This window comes from Anguilla rostrata, chromosome 11 (assembly GCF_018555375.3).
Source record: "Anguilla rostrata isolate EN2019 chromosome 11, ASM1855537v3, whole genome shotgun sequence".
NCBI lineage: Eukaryota > Metazoa > Chordata > Actinopteri > Anguilliformes > Anguillidae > Anguilla > Anguilla rostrata.
The window spans coordinates 5,768,958-5,791,430 of NC_057943.1; the positions used below are offsets into that span (position 1 = coordinate 5,768,958).

General features: G+C 48.3%; 2 protein-coding genes across 3 annotated transcripts; one reads left to right on the plus strand and one right to left on the minus strand.

Moving 5' to 3' along the window:
- The first annotated feature begins 486 nt into the window (after positions 1-486).
- On the plus strand, positions 487-7,089 carry htr6 (5-hydroxytryptamine (serotonin) receptor 6). The gene is made up of 3 exons (XM_064300246.1): positions 487-1,467; positions 3,095-3,229; positions 6,459-7,089. Exons 1-3 carry the CDS (start codon positions 487-489, stop codon positions 6,837-6,839), a joined length of 1,497 nt encoding a protein of 498 aa, XP_064156316.1. The 3' UTR covers positions 6,840-7,089.
- A 398-nt stretch (positions 7,090-7,487) lies between these two features.
- tmco4 (transmembrane and coiled-coil domains 4) lies at positions 7,488-20,998 on the minus strand. Of its 2 annotated transcripts, none has more exons than XM_064300662.1 (14): positions 20,839-20,998; positions 19,750-19,900; positions 18,473-18,647; positions 17,352-17,379; positions 16,665-16,794; positions 16,130-16,227; positions 15,575-15,718; positions 15,087-15,206; positions 13,572-13,736; positions 12,380-12,516; positions 11,775-11,859; positions 11,341-11,458; positions 11,067-11,184; positions 7,488-8,728 (listed from the first exon to the last, which is right to left on the minus strand). In XM_064300662.1, the coding sequence occupies exons 1-14, from the start codon at positions 20,882-20,884 to the stop codon at positions 7,973-7,975; spliced, it is 2,271 nt and encodes a 756-aa protein (XP_064156732.1). In that variant the 5' UTR covers positions 20,885-20,998; the 3' UTR covers positions 7,488-7,972. The 2 variants fall into 2 exon arrangements, with proteins under 2 accessions (XP_064156732.1, XP_064156733.1); XM_064300663.1 differs by having other exon boundaries at positions 19,750-19,894; positions 20,839-20,979.
- Between the last annotated feature and the right edge of the window lie 1,475 nt (positions 20,999-22,473).

Below are 22,473 nucleotides of genomic sequence, written 5' to 3' on the forward strand. Positions count from 1 at the left end.
CCCCCCCCCCTTCCCCCCTCCCCACTGAGGAGTCATCGCCGCGCACATACGCGCGAGCGACGGAGACGAGCTGACGGGCAGAGCGGTGCTCACACACCGCCGCTGCGCTCGGGAGCTGCAGCAGGAGGACCGCCGGAGGGACCGCAGAGAGAGATGGGACTGCGACGCGGCGCTGTAGAGCAGTGCCCGGGGGATCGTGGGACGCTGGAGGACCGCGCGTGCCCCGGCCGGCTGGAGCGCTGAGCCACACTGCCCCGGCGAGGAGACGGGTGGGGGGGAGGGTATTTTAAAGCCGAGGCTCACTTCCTGTGCGGGTCTTCTGCGTTCTCCCGGGCGTCAGGGGGGGGAAGGTTTTTGGAGAGAGGTTTGGAGAGAGAGAGAGAGAGAGAGAGAGAGTGGGGGGTGGGGGGCAGGGGGATTCGCCTATACGGACTGGAGAGGAAGTAGGGGGGGAGAGAGGGAGGGGTGGGAGCACAGAGGGGCGCGATGGGTGACTCTACTGCCCCGGGGGCAACAACTGCGGCAGTTGGTTTGGGAACCGTAGGAGGAGGAGGAGGGGACGGCAGCTCCAGCTGGGGGCACAACGGCAGCGCCCCCTGGGGGGGTGACGGAGACGTTTGGGTGATGGGCAGCAGCGGGGCGTGGCTCCTGGCCGGCGTGCTCTCCCTCATCATCCTGACGACGGCGTGCGGCAACATCCTGCTGATCGGCCTGGTGCTCACCCAGCGCTCGCTCCGCTGCACCTCCAACTGCTTCCTGGTGTCGCTGTTCCTGTCCGACCTGATGGTGGCGCTGGTGGTGATGCCGCCGGCCATGCTGAACGCGCTGTGCGGCGCCTGGGTGCTCCGCCCCGGCTTCTGCCCCGTCTGGCTCTGCTTCGACGTCATGTGCTGCAGCGCCTCCATCCTCAACCTGTGCGTGATCAGCCTGGACCGCTACCTGCTCATCATCTCGCCGCTGCGCTACAAGCAGCACATGACCCCGCCGCGCGCCCTCCTCCTGGTGGGCGGGGCCTGGGGGCTGGCCGCCCTCACCTCCTTCCTGCCCATCGAGATGGGCTGGCACAGCCTGAGCCGCGGCCGGGGCCACGCCCCCAGGCCGGGCGGGGTCAACGGCAGCGTGGCGGAGCTGGGCGGCGGTGGCGGCGGCGCCCCACGCCCCCCGCCGCTCTACCCGCCGCCCGCGCAGTGCCGCCTGGGCGTGAGCCTGCCCTTCGCCCTGGTGGCGTCCTGCCTCACCTTCTTCCTGCCCTCCACCGCCATCTGCTTCACCTACTGCCAGATCCTGAGGGTGGCGCGGAGGCAGGCGCGGCGGGTGGCGGCGCTCGCCCACCCACCGCACCCCTACCACTCGGCCGGGGAGCCCTCCCGCCCCCCCTCGGCCGGGCCGGCCACCGGGCACGCTCACCCCGACAGGGACGGGGACTACTGCAGCCACCAGGAGCCGCCCGCGGCTCAGCACCCACAGGTAAGGAGAGAGCTGAGGACAGAGAGAGAGAGAGAGAGAGAGAGAGAGAGAGAGGGGGGGATAAAGAGAGAGAGAGAGGGGTACAGAGAGAAAGTGAGAGGCAGAGAGAGAGAGAGAGTGAGAGAGAGTGAGGCAGAGAGTGAGAGAGAGACGAAGAGAGGTAGAGAGAGAGAAGATACAAAGAGAGTGAAGTGTAGAGAGAGAGAGAGAGAGAGAGAGAGAGAGAAAGGACCACAAACCAGGAGTGTGTGTGTTATAAAGGCCAGTGTGTGTAGAAAGGTCAGAGAGTGTGTGTTATAAAGGCTAGTGTGTGTTGTAAAGGTCAGTGTGTGTGTTGGACAGGTCAGAGTGTGTATTGTAAAGGCCAGTGTGTGTGTTGGACAGGTTACAGTGTGTGTGTTGTAAAGGCCAGTGTGTGTGTTGTAAATGTCAGTGTGTGTGTTGGACAGGTCAGAGTGTGTATTGTAAAGGCCAGTGTGTGTGTTGGACAGGTTACAGTGTGTGTGTTGTAAAGGCCAGTGTGTGTGTTGTAAATGTCAGTGTGTGTTGAAAAGGCCAGTGTGTGTTGTAAAGGCCTGTGTGTATGTTGAAAAGGCCAGTGTGTGTTGTAAAGGCCAGTGTGTATTTTGGAAAGGGCAGAGTTTGTATTGGATAAACCAGTGTGCGTGTGTGTGTTGTAAAGGCTTGTGTATGTATTGGAAAGGCCAGTGTGTGTTGTAAAGGCCAGTGTGTATTTTGGAAAGGGCAGAGTGTGTATTGGATAGACCAGTGTGCGTGTGTGTGTTGTAAAGGCTTGTGTATGTATTGGAGAGGCCAGTGTGTGTTTTGTAAAGGCCAATGCATAAAATTTTTTTTTTTTTTTAAATGCCGCTGTGCTTATTGGTGAGATTGTGTGCGTGCGTGTCGTGTACTTTTTTGTTCCTGTAAGTTTTACGGTTTCGCTGCATTCTTATCTAAATCCAAGCGTGAAAGTTCAACCGTCCTTCGGCGCATAATAGAGGACGCAGAGGCCGCAGAATCTTCTCAAAATACGAACGAGGGAAAAGGCGGCGTAAAGAATACAGGGTAGCGTATCGACGGACGGGGGGAAGAAAGAATGCGAGAGGACAAACGGCTGTGGGCGTCTTATAGAAAGAAAACGAAAGAAGTGGGAGAGGAAAAGAAAGGAGGTGCAGCAGCCTCGTGAGATTATGTCTTAGCCTCCAGCGTCTTTCCATTTTTCCTCTCCGGAATGTGAACGCAAGGACACGCTTCTAAATAGAAATGGCACTGTACCGTACACATTTCAAAAACTGTAAAACTGTTCAAACGCGGAATTATTTATTTTCTCACGCCTCTCATGTTCAACTGCAACTGGCGCGGTTTCAGTGCTGTGTGTGTATCTGTGTGGTTCTCCTGTTGGGCTGTCTGTGTGTATGTGTATACGTGTGCATGTGTGTGTGCGTGTGTGACTGTGGCTCTCCTGTTGGGCTGTCTGTGTGTATTTGAGTACGTGTGCATGTGTGTGTGCGTGTGCGTGCGTGTGTACGTGTGCATGTGTGTGTGTGCATGTGTATGTGTGTGTGTGTGTGTGTGTGTGCATGTGTATGTGTGTGTGTGTGTGTGTGACTCTGGCTCTCTTCCGCAGTCGTCGGTGAGCAGCGAGCGCAGGTTGGAGCACAGGCAGGGCAGGAGGGCTCTGAAGGCCAGCCTGACCCTGGGCGTTCTGCTGGGGCTCTTCTTCAGCGCCTGGCTGCCCTTCTTCATCACCAACATGGCACAGGTCAGTGTGTGTGTGTGTGTGTGTGTGGACATGTATTACTATCTTTGTGAGAACCAAATCTCCCCACAAGGATAGAAAGATGAGGAAAATTACGCAAGGTGGGGACCTTTTGCTGGTCCCCACAAGTTCAAGAAGCTGTTTTAGGGTTAGGACTTAAGGTTAGGATTAGGGTTACAATTAGGTTAAGTTGGGGTTAGGGTTAGGGCTAGAGGTTACAGAATGAACGCAAGTCAATGGGAAGTCCTCACAAGTACAGCAATACGAACATGTGTGTGTGTGTGTTTGCGTGGACACAGTGCTGTGAAAAAGTATTTGTCCCCCTCCTGATGTCCTCTGTTATTGCATATTTCTTAAATGGTTTCAGATCTTCAGACAAAACGTAGTATTAGAGGGAGCCTGAGTAAACATTTATTTAATGAAAAATATATTATAAATCAGCCTTTCACACCGCTGTGGATGAATTTTAGCACACACTTCTTTGCAGACCTTCTTTAGTTCAAATTGGTAGGTTTTTTCCAGCATGAACTGCTCGTTTCTGCCACAGTATCTCGATTGGGGTCAAGTCAGGACTTTGACTAGGCTACTCCAAAACTTTCATTTTGTTTCTTTTCAGCCATTCAGATGGGGACTTGCTTTTGTGTTTTGGATCATTGTGTTTTGGATCAACCTTAACTTCAGCTCCCAGACAGATGACCAGACATTTTAATTAAGAATTTTCTGGTACAGAGCAGAACTCATGGTTCCTTCAATAATGGCAGGTCGTCCAGGCTGCAAAGCATCCCCACACCATCGCACTACCACCATGTTTGTCTGGTGACATGGTTGGTATGATGTTCTTACTGTTAAATGCTGTTTGTGCTTTACACCAGACATGAGGGCACCCATGTCATCCAAAAAAAAACAACAACTTTTGGCTCATCTGTCCATTCATCTGAACATTATTTCAAAAGGCTTGGGGATTATCTCAAAAGCTTTTACAAATGTGAGATGAGCATCGATGCTTATCTTGGTCAGCAGTGGTTTCCGCCTTGCTACGCTCCCATGAATCCCATTTTTGCCCAGTCTCTTTCTTATTGTGGAATCGTGAACACTGACCTTAGCTGAGGACAGAGAGGCCTTTGGATGTTCTTCCGGGATCTTTTGTGATGTGCTGGATGCATTGCTGCTGCACCCCTTTGATTGTATCATAGTCTGCTTGTAGAAACATTGTGGTGACTATTTCACTCTGATGATAAGGATCAATATGAGTAAGGTTAAAGATTCAATGGGGCTGGCTGCAATGAAGCCTTGCTGTGTTCAATCAGCTGAATCTAATTGTCAATTAAATTTGGTCAATTGGTTCATTGAGCAACTAAAGGGGCAATTACCTTTCAAAATGCGAGATGTGGCTGTTTGTTTCTTTCATGAAATAAATGAAATAATTTTTAAAATGTGCTCTGTGTTTAATCAGGTTCCCTTTATCTAATATTACATTTAATCTAAAGATCTGAAAACATTCAGTGTGACAAATGTACAATAGCAGAGGAAATCAGGCAGGGGGCAAATACTTTTTCACGGCACTGCATGTGTGCGCACGTGTGTGTATGTAGTGTGCATGTGTGAACGCGTAAGTGCATATGTGCATGTGCATGGATCTATGAGTGTGTGTGTGTGTGTGTGTGTGTGTTTCCATCTCCAAGCTGTAGTCAGGACTGTGTCCTTGTCATTCAGTAAGAACAGCACGGTGTCCCTGCCATGAAGAACCACGCCTCTCTTTACAAGAGAAAGGTCCGTGTAAATGTCACTGGGTAGCAATTTACAATGAAGACCCCCCACCCTCTCCCCCCCCCCCCCCCGACATGTCTAATGAAAGATATTTCTCCATACACCTGACAAGATGAGGCACAGCATGTGACGATGATGTCATAATCGCTCGATACATTCTGGCAGTTATTTTTCAAATCTTTTGAACCGTCTTCTGAGCTGACGCTTGTTACGCCCAGCCCATAACTTTTCCATTTTCTCCTTCATTTCGGTCCACATTACAGTTTGGTGCCTCTGTATTTTCTCATTCCTCTCAGAAATACGGAAAAATAAAATCTAAAACTCAGTTACCTCAGCATCACATCCATTAGCTGCCAAACAGAAGGGAGCAACGAGGTGACACAAAAGTGGCAGATATTAAGAGCATTATCTAAATTCCAAGAAAGTACAGAATTAAACTCAGGCTACCCGAAACCTTTAAGAACTACAAGATAGTCACTTTAATTGGCAGGTAATAGAGGTGTTTCTGAGTATTTCAGTTCAAGTTTCTTATTATTTACCTTTTTTTCCTTCCAAGTGGCAATTACCCAATTATGTGCTATTCTCATCACATATTTATCTAGCAAATACCTCTCACTTAGGGGACAGTAAAAGAAAGCGTTACCAAAAACAAGTTCATTAATTTAATCAAATATTTAAAAAAATACTTAATTACCTCATCATTGCATCCATTAGGGACAAAACAGAAGGGGCCATTAGAGGCCACACAAAAGATGACTGACCTTAAAAGTCTCCGTGTGCCTCACTAAGTAATCACTCCCCTTCCGCTCGTCCTCTCTTAGTAATCCTGTCATTTTGTGTTCCCATCTGCGTCCCTCGCTCCCCTCCCACAACAGTGCACCGAGTTCCTAAATCCCTCCGCCCCCCCCCAGCACCCCCCCCCCACCCCACCCCATCTGAGTTCTTCCCTCGCAGTCTTTCGCTGTCAATGTGGCTTGTGAATGACACTTCCTGCCTGTCTCCTCATTTCTCTCTCAACGTTCTCACTCCCCCCCCCCCCCCCGCCACCCGCCCCTCTCCAATCACAGAAACAAGGAATCTGCCCCCCCTCCACCCTCCCCCCAGCCCAACACACATGCTGCCATTTTCTTACTAATCTCCCTCATTTTACAATCTTTTGATGCATGACAGTAAAAGCTGCTTCTTGCCACCTCAGTCCATAAGACCATTCTCCCCCATCTATCCGCATCCATAAGACTATTCTCCCTCATCTATCCACATCCATAAGACCATTCTCCCATCATCTATCCCCATCCATGAGACCATTCCCCCTCCATCCATCCCCATCCAAAAGACCATTCTCCCATCATCTATCCCCATCTATAACACCATTCTCCCTCCCATCAATCCCCTGCCCAGAAACGCATAGCTCCCACAGTCTATGATTGTATTTTCTCTCTCTCCCTCCGCCCCCCCCAAACCGAAGGCAGTGTGCGAGTGCGTGCCCACGGCCCTCTTCGACGCCCTCACCTGGCTGGGGTACTGCAACAGCACCATGAACCCCATCATCTACCCCCTGTTCATGCGCGACTTCAAGCGAGCCCTGGGGCGCCTCCTGCCCTGCTGCTGCTGCTCCGCCTCCTCCTCCTCCTCTTCCTCGCGCTCCCCGCGGAGGCCCTCGCCTCCCCTCTCCCTCTCCCTGCGAAACTCCGGGGAGCCCCACGTGCCCTCCGACCCGCCCTCCCTGTCCTCCGACCCGCCCCAGCCCCCCGCCACGGCCACGGACGCAGTCAACCTGTTCGACGCCGAGCATGCTGGGAGCCGGCTGCCGCTGCTTTTGCCCAATCAGGTCGACACGCTGGACTGAGGGGCGGAGGGACGGAGGGACGGACGGGAGAGGAGGAGGACAGACGGAGAGGAACGAGAAGAAAGAGGAAAGAGGAAAAGAAGAAATGCGTGTGCATGCCTGCGGATGTATGCGCTGCCAAAATTCAAAGGGACCCATATATATATAAACCTGTGAAAGAGAGAAAAGTAGAAGGAAAGAACAGTGGAAGATGCAAAAAGGTGTGAAAAGAAAAAAAAAATGTGATTCAGTTTTTAAAAGAAATTTTTTTTTCTTGAACCATTCTGGACCAAAACAGTCTGCCAGGAATGTCACTGAAGAAAATGGAGGATTAGATTTAAAACCACCAGTCATTCAAATGATTAAATCGTAGCAATGTCAATAATAAAATGTAAATTTGCTTAGGATTGAAATAGGGTGTAAGAGATCAATGAGGCACTAGAGGGAGGACACCCTTTGTCAGTTTAATTTGCCTCCATTTGAATTGAAACAGCCACTGAGGGGGTGGCAGTTAAAGAACAAACAGCACTCAGCCTGTACCATTCTGCATTCAGACTGTACCATTCCAAGATGAGGTGGGGGGGGTGTTAGTCTAGGCAGAAGTAACAGGGACAAACACCAAGAACTTGCCGCGGTGTCATTTGGAGGTGACAGACAATTGGCAGTTGCTCAAGAGGAAATGAATTTAATTTTCACGGCGCATCTTTGCAGTCGGTACTGAGATGAACAAAGAGATAGAAAAACCGCAGTCAAGATGGAAAGTAAAACAAAAAAAGAAGAAGAAAAAAAAAAACAAACGGGGCCAAAAATCCAGAGAACAACGAACAGCCAAATCACGAGAGCTTCACCTTTGGCTGTAGAGCGTGGCTTGCTCTCAGCGTCTGTCGACATCTACGTTTGTATTAATATATACAATTATATTAGTGTCCGCCATCAGTATCTCAGAATACTATACTTCCATAATATGTTTAGGACTTTCCTTTCAGGATTTTAGAAGTAATTGGGTTATCAACAGATTGATAGGGTTAGTTTCTTTTCCTTTTCATTTCAGTTTAATTTCACGAGTTAAGTTCATGAGGATTAGGTTGCTTGGTAACAACAGGAGAGTCTTTTTAGCCTTACTGTTATTTTTAAAACACGCCAACCCCCTTTATCTAATAAAAGTTACTATTTGTGTCCTTGGACCTCCTTTCTATGCTTTGTTCTGATAGCGTGCTGTGGTGGGAGCTTGAGAGTGTAGTTTCACAGTCCGCCTCCTTAACCAGCTGTGGTGATACTGCTCCCTGCTGGCCCGAGGAGGAACTGCAGCCGGGTTGCTGGTTCTGAGACTTGTGCCGAGTTGCAGTGCGACAGTCTGAGTGCTCAGTGGTCCAGTGCGTTGTGTCCCAGTCCCAGTGCGTGTGTTCAGAGTCCCAGTCTGTTCCCTCCACCCCCTCTGCCCCACACAGGGGTTCCGGGGTCAAGCCCTCGTCTTTTGAGATGATGTTCTGGTCAGGCCCGTCCACGGAACTACCCAGAGGGCAGTGCTGCGACGGAACGTCCGCATCGTTCAGAGAGTCCAACAGATCGGAAATGTCCGGGATGTCCCAACCGTCCGCGAACTCCTCTTTCAATCCTTCCTCTCCACCCCCCCGTTTTAACTCCTCCCCGGGACGGACGACGTCACTCGCGTCCCCCCCGCGTACCGGCTTCTCCTCAGCCACTCCCCCCCCTCCTCCGTCTCCGGGCTCCACCCTTTCATCCCTGGAAACTCCGCCCTCTTCCGCCGATTGGTCCTGCCCGGTGTCTGGCCCCACCCCTTTAGTCTCTGGAGACAGGACGGTCAGGACTCCCGCCCTCTCCCGGGTAGGCACTCCCACCGCCACAAGGATCGTGTCCATCTGACGCATGTAATCGAGATGGCCGTTCACCTGCAGAGAATGTGGACTTCCATTGTACTTACACGTGTCCGAGCATCAGGGAACACACTTACTGCAGAGGTGTCCAATCTTATTTTTAGCCCAGCACTGAGAGGCCTGATTGTATTTGATTACAGACCACGACTAGTTAAATGGTAAATGGTAAATGGACTGCATTTATATAGCACTTTTATCCAAAGCGCTTTACAATTGATGCCTCTCATTCGCCAGAGCAGTTAGGGGTTAGGTTAGGTGTCTTGCTCAAGGACACTTCGACATGCCCAGGGCGGGGTTTGAACCGGCAACCCTCCGACTGCCAGACAGTCGGTCTTACCTCCTGAGCTATGTCGCCCATAATAATAATTAATAAGTTGAATCAGGTCTCTTACTGGTGGACTAAAACAAAAACCTGCACCCACACCAGCCCTTTTCAGACAAGACTGGACACCCTTGATTTAACTTTTATTTAATTTTAAGGCAGTGTGTTGTGCACACAACAAAAGTGATATTAATGAGTATTATAGACTTCAGACAATAACTCATTTTTATAGTTTTAATATTAAATTGCTTACCTGGCATTTTACCACAAAGTTTGTTTTATTTAATATTATATTGCTTGTTTTAAGAAATCTCAAGTAAATTTCTCTCATGCCACTGGCAGATAATTTTGCTGAATTTTACTCAGATCATTCTTCTTGCTTTATTGTTTCTTGTTGTTGATTTGCAGTTGTTTCCATGTATATGTAAAAGTAACAAAACCTCTTCTTTTTCAGCAGGAAAGCCTGTTATATAAAATCTGTTTCTGGTGTCTAAAACTTCTCCTGAAAAATCTGACCAAACACAGTTGCACATTTGTCGGAGGGCATAATTACATCTATCAAAATCGCCTAGCATGACCAGATGTAGCCAACTATCGTCTGCCCACAAAATAAAAAGTAAAGAGGATAATTGTGTCATTTATACATATTATTTTGCTTATGTAATATCGCGGTATCTTTCTCAGGGGCTCGTATACCATTCCTACATCAACTGGCAAAATATGCATCTGACTCAGACCTGGGTCAAATACGTATTTGTTTCGGATTCAAATACTTTTCTGTGCTCTACTGATCTTGCCTGGTGTAATTGAGCCTGCCAATATGACCAGAAGGCAGGGGTTTGCACTTTTTGAGAGTATTTCATTGGTTCCAATACACCAGTCAAGATCAGTAGGGCGTAGAAAAGTATTTAAATCCAAAACAAATACGTATTTGACCAAAGTCTGATCTGACTGCGAAGTTTGTTCAGCATTTAGCAGCCATCGTCAAGTTTATCAAATTAATGAGGGTGAACTTTCAATCTGGACTTCACAGCCAGCACACACCAGTCAGCAAAAAAATCTCCAGGGGCAAAGGGCAATCCAAGAGATACATTTCGTATTGGACTTTAAGGACGGAACTGATACACAGTGCAACACTGACACCTTATCACAACTTAAATTATTTGTTTTGCCAAATGAGTACAGATCAAAATGGCGGACTCGGCCTGTGTTACTATGAAAAGTGGCGCAAAAGGTGTGAACCACACAAAGCAGGCAAACGATCCACATTAGGTGAATTACGTACGCTGTCTGTTTATTATTAGCTGGCAGTAGGTGTGACTGTGGGCGGCAAGGTGGTGCAGCGTATAGCTCACAGCGAAGAGGTTCCGAGTTTGAATCCGGACCGAGCGCCTGTCGTTCTGTGTGACATTTGCATGCTCTCTCCGTGTGCGCGTGGGTTTACTCAGGGAACGCCGGTCTCCTCCCACAGTTCAAAGACACGCAGCTCACACTAATTGCAGACTCTAAAACAGCCCGCAGGCATGAATTTGTGAGTCAGTGGTGTGCGGGCCCTGCGATAAGATTGGCGACCTGTCCAGAGTCTACTCCCGCCTCTTGCCCAGTGCATTCTGGGATAGGTTCCAGCCTCCCGCCCCCCACCCACAACCCTGACCAGAAATAAGCAGTTTAAGAATATGGATGGATAGGTCTGACTATGCGATCAGTGCCCTATATAGGCACATAATTAACAACTATAGCTGCTTGCATGCACTGTGGCTTACACACATTCCAACTAATCAGGTCTTCTTCCGGCACTAATGCGCATCTAAACTGTTTGTCTGCCTTCTGAAGGTCCCGGAAGGTGACTGGCAAAAGATTCCTTCCCCTGAGTAGTTTAGATCCACTATGGAAGATACTCTGAGTTGGAACAATATTGTCTGGTGTTGGTACAATTCAATGTAATACCCAGGAGGTGCAATATTACATTGCTTGGTTAATATATGTTGCCTGTATAGACCTGTGAGTCTATAGGCTTTGTCATTCACTCACCACTGAGGACAGATCCACGTTGACCATGCGCCGATCGTCCAAATTGATTGGCTGAAGTCCCGCAACGCACAGCTGGGCTGATGACCCGCGGTAGAGGAATCCCAGGAGCCAATCACCTCTGAGCAGCACACGGGCGAATAATCACACAGCGGTACGACATTCACAGGGTCACACAACTCAGTCACGTTACCAAAAAGCTGTGCAAACTGCTGTCAAATGCTGACCCATGACCCATGACCTTTCACCTCTCACCTCTTCACCCGTCTCTACTGACCTGCAGTATCCATTGACAATATTTCCAGCGACGACCTTGCACATTCTTTCCCACTGCTTGGCCGACCCATCGACTGGCGCCCCCAGCAGGATGGCATCCTCCACAACACCTTCACTCCCTGGGGAGGATGGATAGAATTTCAGCTGCAGCTAATAATACTACTAGCAGCTTGGCTGTGTTTGGGGCTGCCTGAGGTGCTTGTGTGCCAAGGTCAAAGGACCCAGAGCAACACCCATCTTCCTAGAGAGAAAGCCTAATCATTTTATAGGTGTTCAAGATTTCTGAATAATATCCAAACTTGGTCCCTGTCTCACATGTATTTGTATTTATCCCAGAATACCAGTCATGTTTGCCCAAGCGGTGCATACACATGCGTGTGTGTGTGTGTGTGTGTGTGTGTGTGTGTGTGTAGTCCACGTGAGGCGAGCCCATGCCTGTGTCGTTGGCGAGTTCCTGCAGGCAGAAGTAGATCACTCGCGCTCCAAGACTGAAGCCAATCAGGCTGACAGGACGCTTCCCCTGTGCACAGGAGGACCGGCGGACGGAAAGAGACGGGCACAAAGAGACGAGCACAAAGAGATAATCACAAAGAGATAATCACAAAGAGACAATCACAAAGAGACGAGCACAAAGAGATAATCACAAAGAGACGAGCACAAAGAGACGAGCACAGACTGCAGTTTATCCCTTCAAGATGTGAGATCACAAATACGTGATTAGAATGTTCTAATGTGACAGTGCTGGTGACTGAAAGTGAGTTCTAGAACGCTGACTCATAATTCTGAAAAAACACTACAAAATACCTAGTCTGAAAAGGGCTTCAAACACGATGACATGAATTCATTCTGCACAAAGGGTTGAACATGCACGCAAGTTTATGAAGTTGGAATTTCATGCAGGTGGGGTCCGTTTGTGTTCCCACCTGCTTTGGACCTGCTTACATCCCTTTGAGGTCAAGGGATGTAAAAATGACACCTGCTGAAACTCCAGAGCTGGCTCACCTGTCCCCAAACTGCAGCCCCACTCCAGGCAAACTCACCTGCTGCCGGCTCCTCAGCACCTGGGCCAGGTGCTTCCCCACCTCCGCGGAGCGGCTCAGACACACCCCCCAGGGGTTGTCAATCACACTGGCCACCGCCAGGATGGAGGCGGGCCACATCAGCGCCGTCACAATGCCTGGCCAATCACAGCGCACGGTGTGTAGGAGACGCAACGAGTCGGCGAAGACAGGCGTCGAGCGACAAAGGACACAGAAGACATGAAATAAAACACCGTTAGGAAGCATTTTAAACCTGAATAGGCAGCCAGATGAGGACACAAGCGGGGATCCTGTGAATTACATATTCTTAAAATTTAAAATATATTGTATAAATGAAATATTCACCCTCAGCCTCACGTTTCTCATACCGTCCCTAACGCTGCGACACCTCAATCATTCTGAGTACCGAAAATTTCCGAGTTGCCAAGTAGCATGAGTCACACAAGCAGCGGCACAAACACGGAATACGCTGCGGTATATAAAAAAAATATGCTAATCAAATGCCGCAAGAGAAAATGAATCAGCAATCATCAGAACAGTCATCATCTACCGCCCCTTTGACGCATAAATGAAAAATACTTTCAAATGAATGCAAATTTCCAGGTTTTGCGAAATTGGAAAATGTCAGGACACAGTAAATCTGTTATATTTTAAGGCTAGCGCCACAACAACTGTTTTAAGATTAGCATGAGTATAACGGGTAACGGTGGACTATCCATAAAACCTTCACGTTTTCAATGCACAAAGGAGAAGTGACTCAATAAACTGTTCTATCTTTTTTTTTTGTTTAATTCACCAATGCATGTTAACTGAAATAAAACCAGCAGCCTCCGAGCAAGATTGGCTTGTGGCTCCGTCCACAAGAGCGCAAAGACAAAGGCAAAGGGACTGTTTTTGAAAAACCGTAATTTTCTGAAGCGATTTAATTATTTCGAGGGTTCTGGATAACGGCCATTTTCACGTTGACCCCCTGGACCCCGATCGCTCCAGTCATCCGGCGGAGCCTGGGCCTGGGCCAAAACCACGAGCGGCTGGGGCTAATAATTCACCAGCCCACAGCCCGCGGCGGTGGTGAGACCGGATGAAGAACAGCGATTGGCCGGCGGCGCGGGAACACTTTTCCAAAGCAGGAGTGTTTACCTTGGCGCCCCCGGCAGGGCTCACGTGCGCATGGAGAGAGAGCGCCCCCTACCTGAGAGTACGGTGTACTTCAGCGCCTCCTGAGCCACGATGCTGACCAGCCCGTCCACCAGCGAGGCCAGGGCGGAACCCAGGTCCCGCAGGAAACGGGACTCCCAGACCAGGCAGTACTGCTCCCCGCACACGCCCAGGCTGCTCCAGGGGGACTGGAACGAGCCTGCGCACGGGGGAGGGGGAGGGGGAGGGGGAGAGGAGGGGGGGCTGGAGTGTAAACTTTGGTTTTTAAAATACACACCCCCTTACTAAACCGTGTCCACTTAGCCCTCTGTGGAACAGGATCACAAGTATGTGATTGGAGTGTCCTTAACGGAACATTCTAATGCTGATGTCACAATCACTACTGGCAACTGAAAGCAGTGGAGTTCTAGAACACGGGTTTAGAATTTTGAAAAAAAAAAACATTCTAAAAAAAAAACCTACTCTTCAAAGGGTTAAGTCATGAAGGAACTCGTGCTGAATACAAATAGTTCACGGCTGGTACTGTTGCTGTAAATCACAGGGAAAAGGCTGAATTTTCCTGTCTGTATAATCCTGTACAGAGGAAGGTGCAGCATTTCACAGTGCAGTCTGTGTTCAAGTCAAACCACAGTATGCTTACTGTCGATTTGGAAGATCATTTCAACATGTTTGAAACACGAATGAGATGAACATTAATTTAAAGATTTTCATACATTTCCATTTAGCACATTTGTGAATTCTATTTGCATAGACAGACTTACAAGACACTGCGGTTTTATATATGAAGTTTTAGCACATCTGTGGTTTGCAGTCGTCCATCTCTGTCTGGAAATATTATTCTGAGTGCTTGAAATGAAACGTTTTTCAATATCTGGGACAATTTCAGTTGAAATCACCAGTCTACAAACCAGACACCAGTTATCAGACTGCCAGGTCATTATACCCAGACAGTACACACTTGAGGGGCTTTTGAGAAGTCTGAAATACAAGGGAAAGATGAAAGGGCACCAGGGGCCCGGTGAACCTGTGCTTTGGAAACTCACTGCATTTCCTGCTCTGAGGAGTCCTGTGAACCTCCACTGCAGAAGCTCACTGTATTTGCCACTGAACCCCCACTGCAGAAACTCACTGCATTTCCCACTGAACCTCCACAGCAGAAACTCACTGCATTTCCCACTGAACCTGCACTGCAGAAGCTCACTGCATTTCCCACTGAACCTCCACAGCAGAAACTCACTGTATTTGCCACTGCAGAAGCTCACTGTATTTGCCACTGCAGAAACTCACTGTATTTGCCACTGCAGAAGCTCACTGTATTTGCCACTGCAGAAACTCACTGTATTTGCCACTGCAGAAGCTCACTGTATTTGCCACTGCAGAAGCTCACTGTATTTGCCACTGCACAGCAACCTCACAGTATTGCACTGCGAACCGTTTGAGCCACGGCAGAAGCTCAGATCCTGCAGAAGCTCACTGTATTTGCCACTGCAGAAGCTCACTGTATTTGCCACTGCAGAAGCTCACTGTATTTGCCACTGCAGAAACTCACTGTATTTGCCGCTGCACAGCCAACCCGTCACAGCTATGGTCACGTGGAGCCGTTTCCCCGAGCTCAGCGGCAGGAACTCGAACTCCTCGATCGCCCCGACCCGCTTGTTCATCTTATAACCTGGGAGGAGGGAGAAGGAACATTAAAGTCTATGAACTGAAATAAGGCACACACACCCAACCCTCCAATGCCCTGTCGGAAAGCGACGCATCACACTTCATTGAGGCGGAAAAACTGGACATTAGGAAGAATTTTTTCATGCACACAGAGTAGTCAACGTGTGGAATAGCCTGCCAGGTCACGTAGTACAGGTCGAAACTCTGGCAGACCAGGTACGGTGTTAGACACTATCTAGCCCGTAGGCAATCAGAGTCAGAGCACTAACAGAAAATGGCAAGCACTGTTGGGCAGAATGGCCTGTTCTCGTCGTTATATTATGTTATGTTGTGTTGTGTTGCGTTGGATTGCGTTACTTTATGTTAACTGACCTGCTAGCCCCGCCCCCGCCGCCCCAAACAGGGAGGCCATGATGGCGATGCCGGCTGCCGAACCCAGGGCCGCCGCCCCGCCCGCTCCCAGGACCGCCCCCGCGCCCGCCGCCACCAGCGGAGCCGCCAGCCCCCCCGTCACTCCTGGGGGGAGAGGGGGGAGAGGGAACACAGGAGCCTCGTTCATCCACGTCCGCGCACGCAAAAGAGCGGGAACAAAATGCGCGGCTGCAACAAAGACACGCCACTGCCCATTCACAGACAAATTAAGGCAAATTAGGACATCTGTAGAGTGAAGAACCGCTTTTTACGAAAAGGCAGAGGAGCACACACTGATTTGACGTAATGACATAAACACACAGACTATTACTCCACTCAGCTTGAAAGAGATTCGCCGTGTACAGTTTGAAAGCTTGGACATATGGACCTACTGAACGTACGCACACCTACGATGGTTCGGACAGCAGTAAACAACCTCACTGATGCAGCAGCCATTTTTTTTTTGTTGACACAACACACATTAAAAAATAATAAAAAAACAGTATCTGCACTGACCAATCACGGTGCCCCCACCCACGGTGGCCAGACCAATCAGCAGGTAGCGACGTAACTTCCTGCCTCTTTCCTTCCTGCGTCGGCGGGACGACTCCTCTCTTGAGAGGAAAAGAGAGACGGAAGAAACGGACAGAGGCACATTACCGAAACGCTCACGTGCGGTAACATTAATGCACTACACCGTGGAATATAGTCAGCTCAAGGGGTGTTCAGTCTACAGGACAATGTCATAAGGTTCAGCTCTTTACAGACGTACAGCACAGTACCTGATGACGCAAACATACTTACTTTCCTGGTTAGTCCTTACTGAGAGCAGCAGAAGACAGATGAAGCAAAGTAAGACATTCCAACATACTGATACGATGACTTACACACACCTGCTCACTCAACGCTCACAGAGATTCTCAAAAACTGAATGCTTTTTTTCTTTTTTTTTTTAAAGAATACCCTCATACTGAGAGACGCAACAGGCCGTACGCACAGGTAAGACTGCACACTTTTTCGAGTCTGTGTACGACAGCTGTCCAGCACTCACTCGCTTTCCTCTCCTCCCTCTCTCAGCCCCTCTCCCAGCGTCTCCTCGAACTCCTCCAGCCGCTGGGGAGCCACGCGGAGCAGGCAGCTGACATGGCGGATCAGGACCCGCGCGCGCGCGTCGTACTGACCTGGGGGGAGGGAGGGAGGGAGGGGGGGAGAGAGAGAGAGAGAGAGAGAGAGGAAGTGAGAGAGAGAGACAGAGAGAGGGGAAAAAAAATTTCACCTCATCCATCCATTCATCCAATATCTATATCAGGTGTTACAGCCACATTTGAGCCACCGTAATATATGCATAACAAAGCCGACGCTGGGTTTGAGAGAAAAAGAAAAGGCTCTTTTCAGCACAGAAGCTACCGGGGAGCATACAAAGACGTTGCAGCCCCGTGGGCGAGCACTAAACAAAGAAAGAGAGGGAGTCCCTCAATGTAGGCAGCTCCTCCTGAGGAGCCTTTACCTGGGGCCTCCAATAGGTGTGCAGGAACCTACAGTTAGAAATATGACACCCATGCAGACCAGCTGAATACAGAAGGATGTAACGCTGCTTATTCCTGGTCTGGGTCGTGGGGGGGGGTGGGCGTGGGGCGAGAGGCAGCATAAACTCTGGACAGGCCGCCAATCTAGCGCAGGGTCACATTTCACCCCATTTCAAATAATCAGGAAAATAAACGTAGAGTAAAAGGCTTACCGTCTTTGACGGAGAAGGACACCAGGTCCTGGGGACGAAAGATATAAAAGGTAATTGGTGATGTCACAGGCGCACTGATGGGCAACTTGCCACAGAGAACGCAGTGTAAATTCAGGGAAATCCCATTTATTTAGCAAAAATACAGTGACCACACAGACCCTGTAAAGAACAAGTTATTTATTGGTCCTACGTAATGTTCTGACAAATAAGAGATCTCACTTACTGTGGGCATCTTATTGCACAGACATGTTAGACCTATATGGGGGTGAAGACTTATTGTTCTTTCATGAAGGTAAATTATCCTAATAATACTAGCTATAATGGATTTAATGGTTTTTTTTAAATGCCACTCGCATTTTCTACTGTCAAAGATGCAAAGGAGGGATTTTTGATTTACTACCTATCAAAAGACAATATTCAAAAGGAAGTGCCAACTATCCCTTATAATGTGAAAATTTACTATCAGCTTAGTGACAGTTTATTATGAAGAAATATGAAGTGATCGCTTAACAGACCACACTGGGGGACAATAATGGAGGACAGATCGTAAAAGGTGGATTGTACACGCCAAAAACATTCTAAGATCATGGGACCCATGCAACCAGCTAGGCGGTAAAAAACTGAGGGTTTTCTTATTGATTTCAGTGGCCCACACAAAACCATAGGCAACAAATAAGAGTCACAGCTTCCCTTGTGTTTGTACTTTTCAGAACAGTTTTTCTCAACAAAAAAAAAAACTCAATTATATGCACCATTTAATGGATTTACTCGTTTCAGGCTCTGCTTAGTTCAGGGATCTGCAACCCCGGTCCTGGAGAGCCACAGGCTCTGCTGTGTTTTTGTTGTTACTCTGCACTTTAATTAACAACAGTTAACAGAACAGTTGATTACACAGTTAACTCACTTCAACTGGGAGCTCAGGTCTGAACAGGGTGCTGATTTTAAGGTGAAAACAAAAACCAGCAGACCCTGTAGCCCTCCAGGACCAGGGTTGTGGACCCCTGGCTTGGCTAGATTATCTCCAGTAGGACTCTGGCAGGAATCCTTGGGAATTCATTCAGGCGAATGCTATAATAACACGGTGACACACAGAGCAGAAACCCCCCCCCCCCGTCAGTCACCTGTACGATGGGCGTAGACCCGGACCTCAGCAGCGGCTCCCCCTGCAGGATGGAGAGGAAGGTGTCGCTCCCCTCGTACCCGAGCCCGGCCAGGAACGCCCCCATGACCGGCATCACGGACTCGTCCAGACGCAGCCAGCTCACCAGCCCCTCCAGGTACTGCTCCCGAAAGCACCTGCGGGAGAGGAGACACCTTCAGAGATCCAACGGCCTTCGGCGAGGCGTAGTGGTCCTCAGACTCAGTCCCAGACCTGGGTCAAATACGTGATTTGTTTTGGATTCAAATACTTTTCTGTGCTCTATTGATCTTGCCTGGTGTAGCTGAGCCTGCCAATATGACCAGAAGGGCGGGGTTTGCACTTTCTGAGAGTATTTCATTGGTTCCAATGCACCAGACAACATCAGTAACACGTAGAAAAGTATTTAAATGCAAAACCAAATACGTATTTGACCCAGGTCTGCTCAGCCCCCGGGTACCAGCTGTGTGTGCTGGTTTTTTTTGTTCAAAGCCAATTCTCTGGGATCAATCAAGGATGCTGAAAACGCACATTAAATTTAATGCTTTCTCTCAGTCCATCACAGCGAAGATTCGGCTCATTTGCTCGGCCGTTTAACTCTTCGTTTCTCACAGGTAGTTTAGTTCTAGAGACCAGGTGGCCCACACTTTTCGGCAAAAAAATAGCACCCCACGGGGTTTTCAACCGTTCGTCTGTCATTTTAGTCGGGAGAAAACAACGGAATCTCTTTCTCCAGGAATCGTCATCTTCCACACAGCACGTAACAGAGAACGGGTGCAGTTGTGGGTCTGTGGCTGATTAAAGGTCTCCCGAATTGTGAATATGAAACATTTGCATAATATTTACATAATGTGACCTTAAGCGCAAAGGCCCAAATCATACTTCAGTTGACGTAAAGTGTCTAAAAAAAGAACAATTAACAAACAAACAGCTCTTGACAATTCAGAGGCTGCACTTACGGTCGGAACAATGCACAATGGATGCCCACAATCATGACTGAGAACCCCTGTCACAAGCACACCCTCCCCCACACCACAACCCATGTGACATGTGACACCTCCCACCCCCACACCCCATACACATTTCAGACAGATGATTTATTATTTTTCATGGCGTGGACACAATTGTCCAGGTGAATAAACTACAAACTAAAATACCGTTAGCCAAGGCTACCCTTTGACTGTGTGAGTGATGTACTGCAGTTAATTAACGGCTGTCCAATTGCGCACCACACCCACGCCCACTCCCTTCCCACCTCACCTGTGCTCAGGGCCCGAAAACAGCTGGCCCAAGGACACCCCACACAAGCCAGCGTAGGCGAAGCGACCCGGTTCGCTGAGCTGCCTGCCGATCACGGCCACAGCCTCAGATAGGTCCCGCCCATCTGGAGATGTCGCCTCTCCCTCTGGATCTAAGGAGAAAGATTGACAGCCTTTCCCCTTAAGTCATACTGATTTTAATGGAGCCACAAAGGGTGGCTATTACAGGCAGAAGAGACATTTGCAAGGCTACACTACTGAAGTTTAGCTATTAAAACACACAATGACAGACCACGGATAACTATAGCTGCACTGAGAGAATGTAAAATGTCTCTGCTTAGTCCATCTGCACAGAAAAGTGACAATAAGATAAGTGATATTTGCATTTACTCTCACATTTTCATTCTCTCATGAATACCATGCACAAACAATATTTCATGCTGTATTTGTGTGTGTGTGTGTGTGTGTGTGTTTTATGTAATGCTTTGGCAATATTTACTGTATGTATTTCATGCCAATAAAGAAAATTGAATTGAGTGAGATAATACTGCCCTTTAATAGCCTACACCATGTTCATTTACACTGAAAACAAGTTCTTAAAGTGTTGCAGAAGTGCAGACTGAAGTGATCAGAAAAGATTTTTGTTAGCAAACACACGGCTACACATGTCGGTATGCACTTAGCCGTTGTGTGCCCTTAAACTTCACGTTTTTAGCAAAGAGCATTCCTTAATAAAGAAACGCAGCTTTTAAAACGGACTACATGACAGATACCCCAGTACAGCGAATGACAGCCGGAGTTTCGCGAGCCTATGGCCCCTCCCATCTGACACGACTCTAACAAAGATTAAAGGGGTTAAACTCAGTAACGTTAGTGACACGTACGGACGGGGACAGGGTAGAGATAGATAAAGCAATATCGTGTCTCTGATAACATATTAAGAGAAAATCTAAGACAGGCTACTTGCATCAAATCTCACAACCAGGCTACACATAACGGAACTGAGCGTTTAACAGTCCCATACGGTGGGGGAAATAATTGAACAAACATGTGCATCGATAGCCTCCTACAAAACAAAATTATGATGTACCTGGAGATGACCCTGTACCCGTATCGGTTCCCTCGGCCGTGTTCATGCTTTTCGCAACGCTCAGGTAGCGACAGCCGAAAAACAGCCAGAAGCAAACGGAGTTTTCATACGTCGTCGTCTACAGAAAGTTCAATAAACTTTTGTAATCCCACCCACTTCTATTATGCGCTGATACGGGACTTCACGTTACGTCACTTACACGCGCCTGTGTGCAGACTGCTACGCGTCTTTTGCTACTAACGCTGAACCAAGGCAATTAACAGCAACACCGCTATTTTGAAGAACTTATCTTTTTTTAAAATAGTCTTTTGTAGGGGACAGTCGGATAATGGACAAGTGAGTCTGCACAACAGAAACAAATTAAGCTTGTCGCCATACATTCATGAGACATTAAAGTGTAACGTGTGTGTAAAAGAGCTAAATTTCACTCGAATTGTGTACAATTCTAACATTTCGTTATGCTGACAATAAACTATTCCTGTCACTGTGTGCAGCGTCAGCTGCGGAGGAATCAATCAATAGTAACAGTAAAACAAAAAAAACAAAAAACAGTAAAAAATGAAAATGAATTAGACAGTAAATAAATTGGTGTGTTTCACAATATGAGCCATAAAAGTACAGATCACTGCGCAGATGGTTCATTACTTATAAAGAATTAAAACCGATGTTGTTTAAACATTGCAGTGTATACTTTTCCAGTGTCCCTTGCAGTATTGGATTCCTCATGTCACATGATGCATGCCACACTGGCAGTAACGCCAGACGCCTGTAGAGTTAATTGCGACCTGCTGTATTGCTTGGGAGAGAGGTGAAGAGGAAGGAGAGAGAGAGAAAAGCACTGGCAATATTTTGGCCAGCAGGACATTTGAATGGGTGTTCGTAACACCCTAACCTGTCTCCATATTGTCAGCTCAGTAAAAGCAGGCTGTCTCCCATTCTGTCCAACAAAGAACTCTCCTTTCTCCTTTATGCAGCTATGGCTTTGGAACAGGGGTGATAATCAGGGTTCTATGTGATCATAGGGGTAAACCAACAGGAGAGAGGACAGTGTACCCGCAGTGTATTACCAGGCTCCCCCACTGTCCCCCTGTTATTTTGCCTAACCTGCAAAGCATGGACCTCAAACACTTAAAAGTTCCGGGTACTTTGGGTGGAAACGCGGCTACGGTGCACAAAATAGTGCTTACAGGTCTGGTACATTCTCCCACCTCAACCAAACCGTTAAACAGGGCAGTCCACGATGTGTGAGACGAGCCACAGGAATACGAGAGACTCCAGTTCCTGAGGAAATTTGCGAACGCTGTATATTGGCCATTGTAAAATGATTTATAGAAGACCATAACACTCCTGGAACAGATTATTCCAGCTGAAAGGAACTCTACAGCAATGCGACCCAAACCCACTGCAGAAACATTACATTACATTACATTACAGGCATTTAGCAGACGCTCTTATCCAGAGCGACTTACACAACTTTTTACATAGCACTTTACATTGTATCCATATACAGCTGGATATATACTGAAGCAATGCAGTTAAGTACCTTGCTCAAGGTACAACGGCAGTGTCTTACCGGGATTCGAACCTGCGACCTTCGGTTACAAGCGCAGTTCCTTACCCTGTGCCACACTATGT

Bases quoted from the DNA above. Each gene is read 5' to 3' on its own strand.
- htr6 (XM_064300246.1), top strand. From the start codon at position 487: ATGGGTGACTCTACTGCCCCGGGGGCAACAACTGCGGCAGTTGGTTTG. The intron at 1,468-3,094 runs GTAAGGAGAGAG...TCTCTTCCGCAG, and splicing joins CCGCGGCTCAGCACCCACAG to TCGTCGGTGAGCAGCGAGCG. The intron at 3,230-6,458 runs GTCAGTGTGTGT...CCCAAACCGAAG, and splicing joins TCATCACCAACATGGCACAG to GCAGTGTGCGAGTGCGTGCC.
- tmco4 (XM_064300662.1), bottom strand. From the start codon at position 20,884: ATGAACACGGCCGAGGGAACCGATACGGGTACAGGGTCATCTCCAG. The intron at 16,795-17,351 runs GTAAGCCTTTTA...CCCTCCCCCCAG, and splicing joins GTCCTTCTCCGTCAAAGACG to GTCAGTACGACGCGCGCGCG. The intron at 15,207-15,574 runs GTCAGTTAACAT...CCCTCCTCCCAG, and splicing joins GGCGGGGGCGGGGCTAGCAG to GTTATAAGATGAACAAGCGG.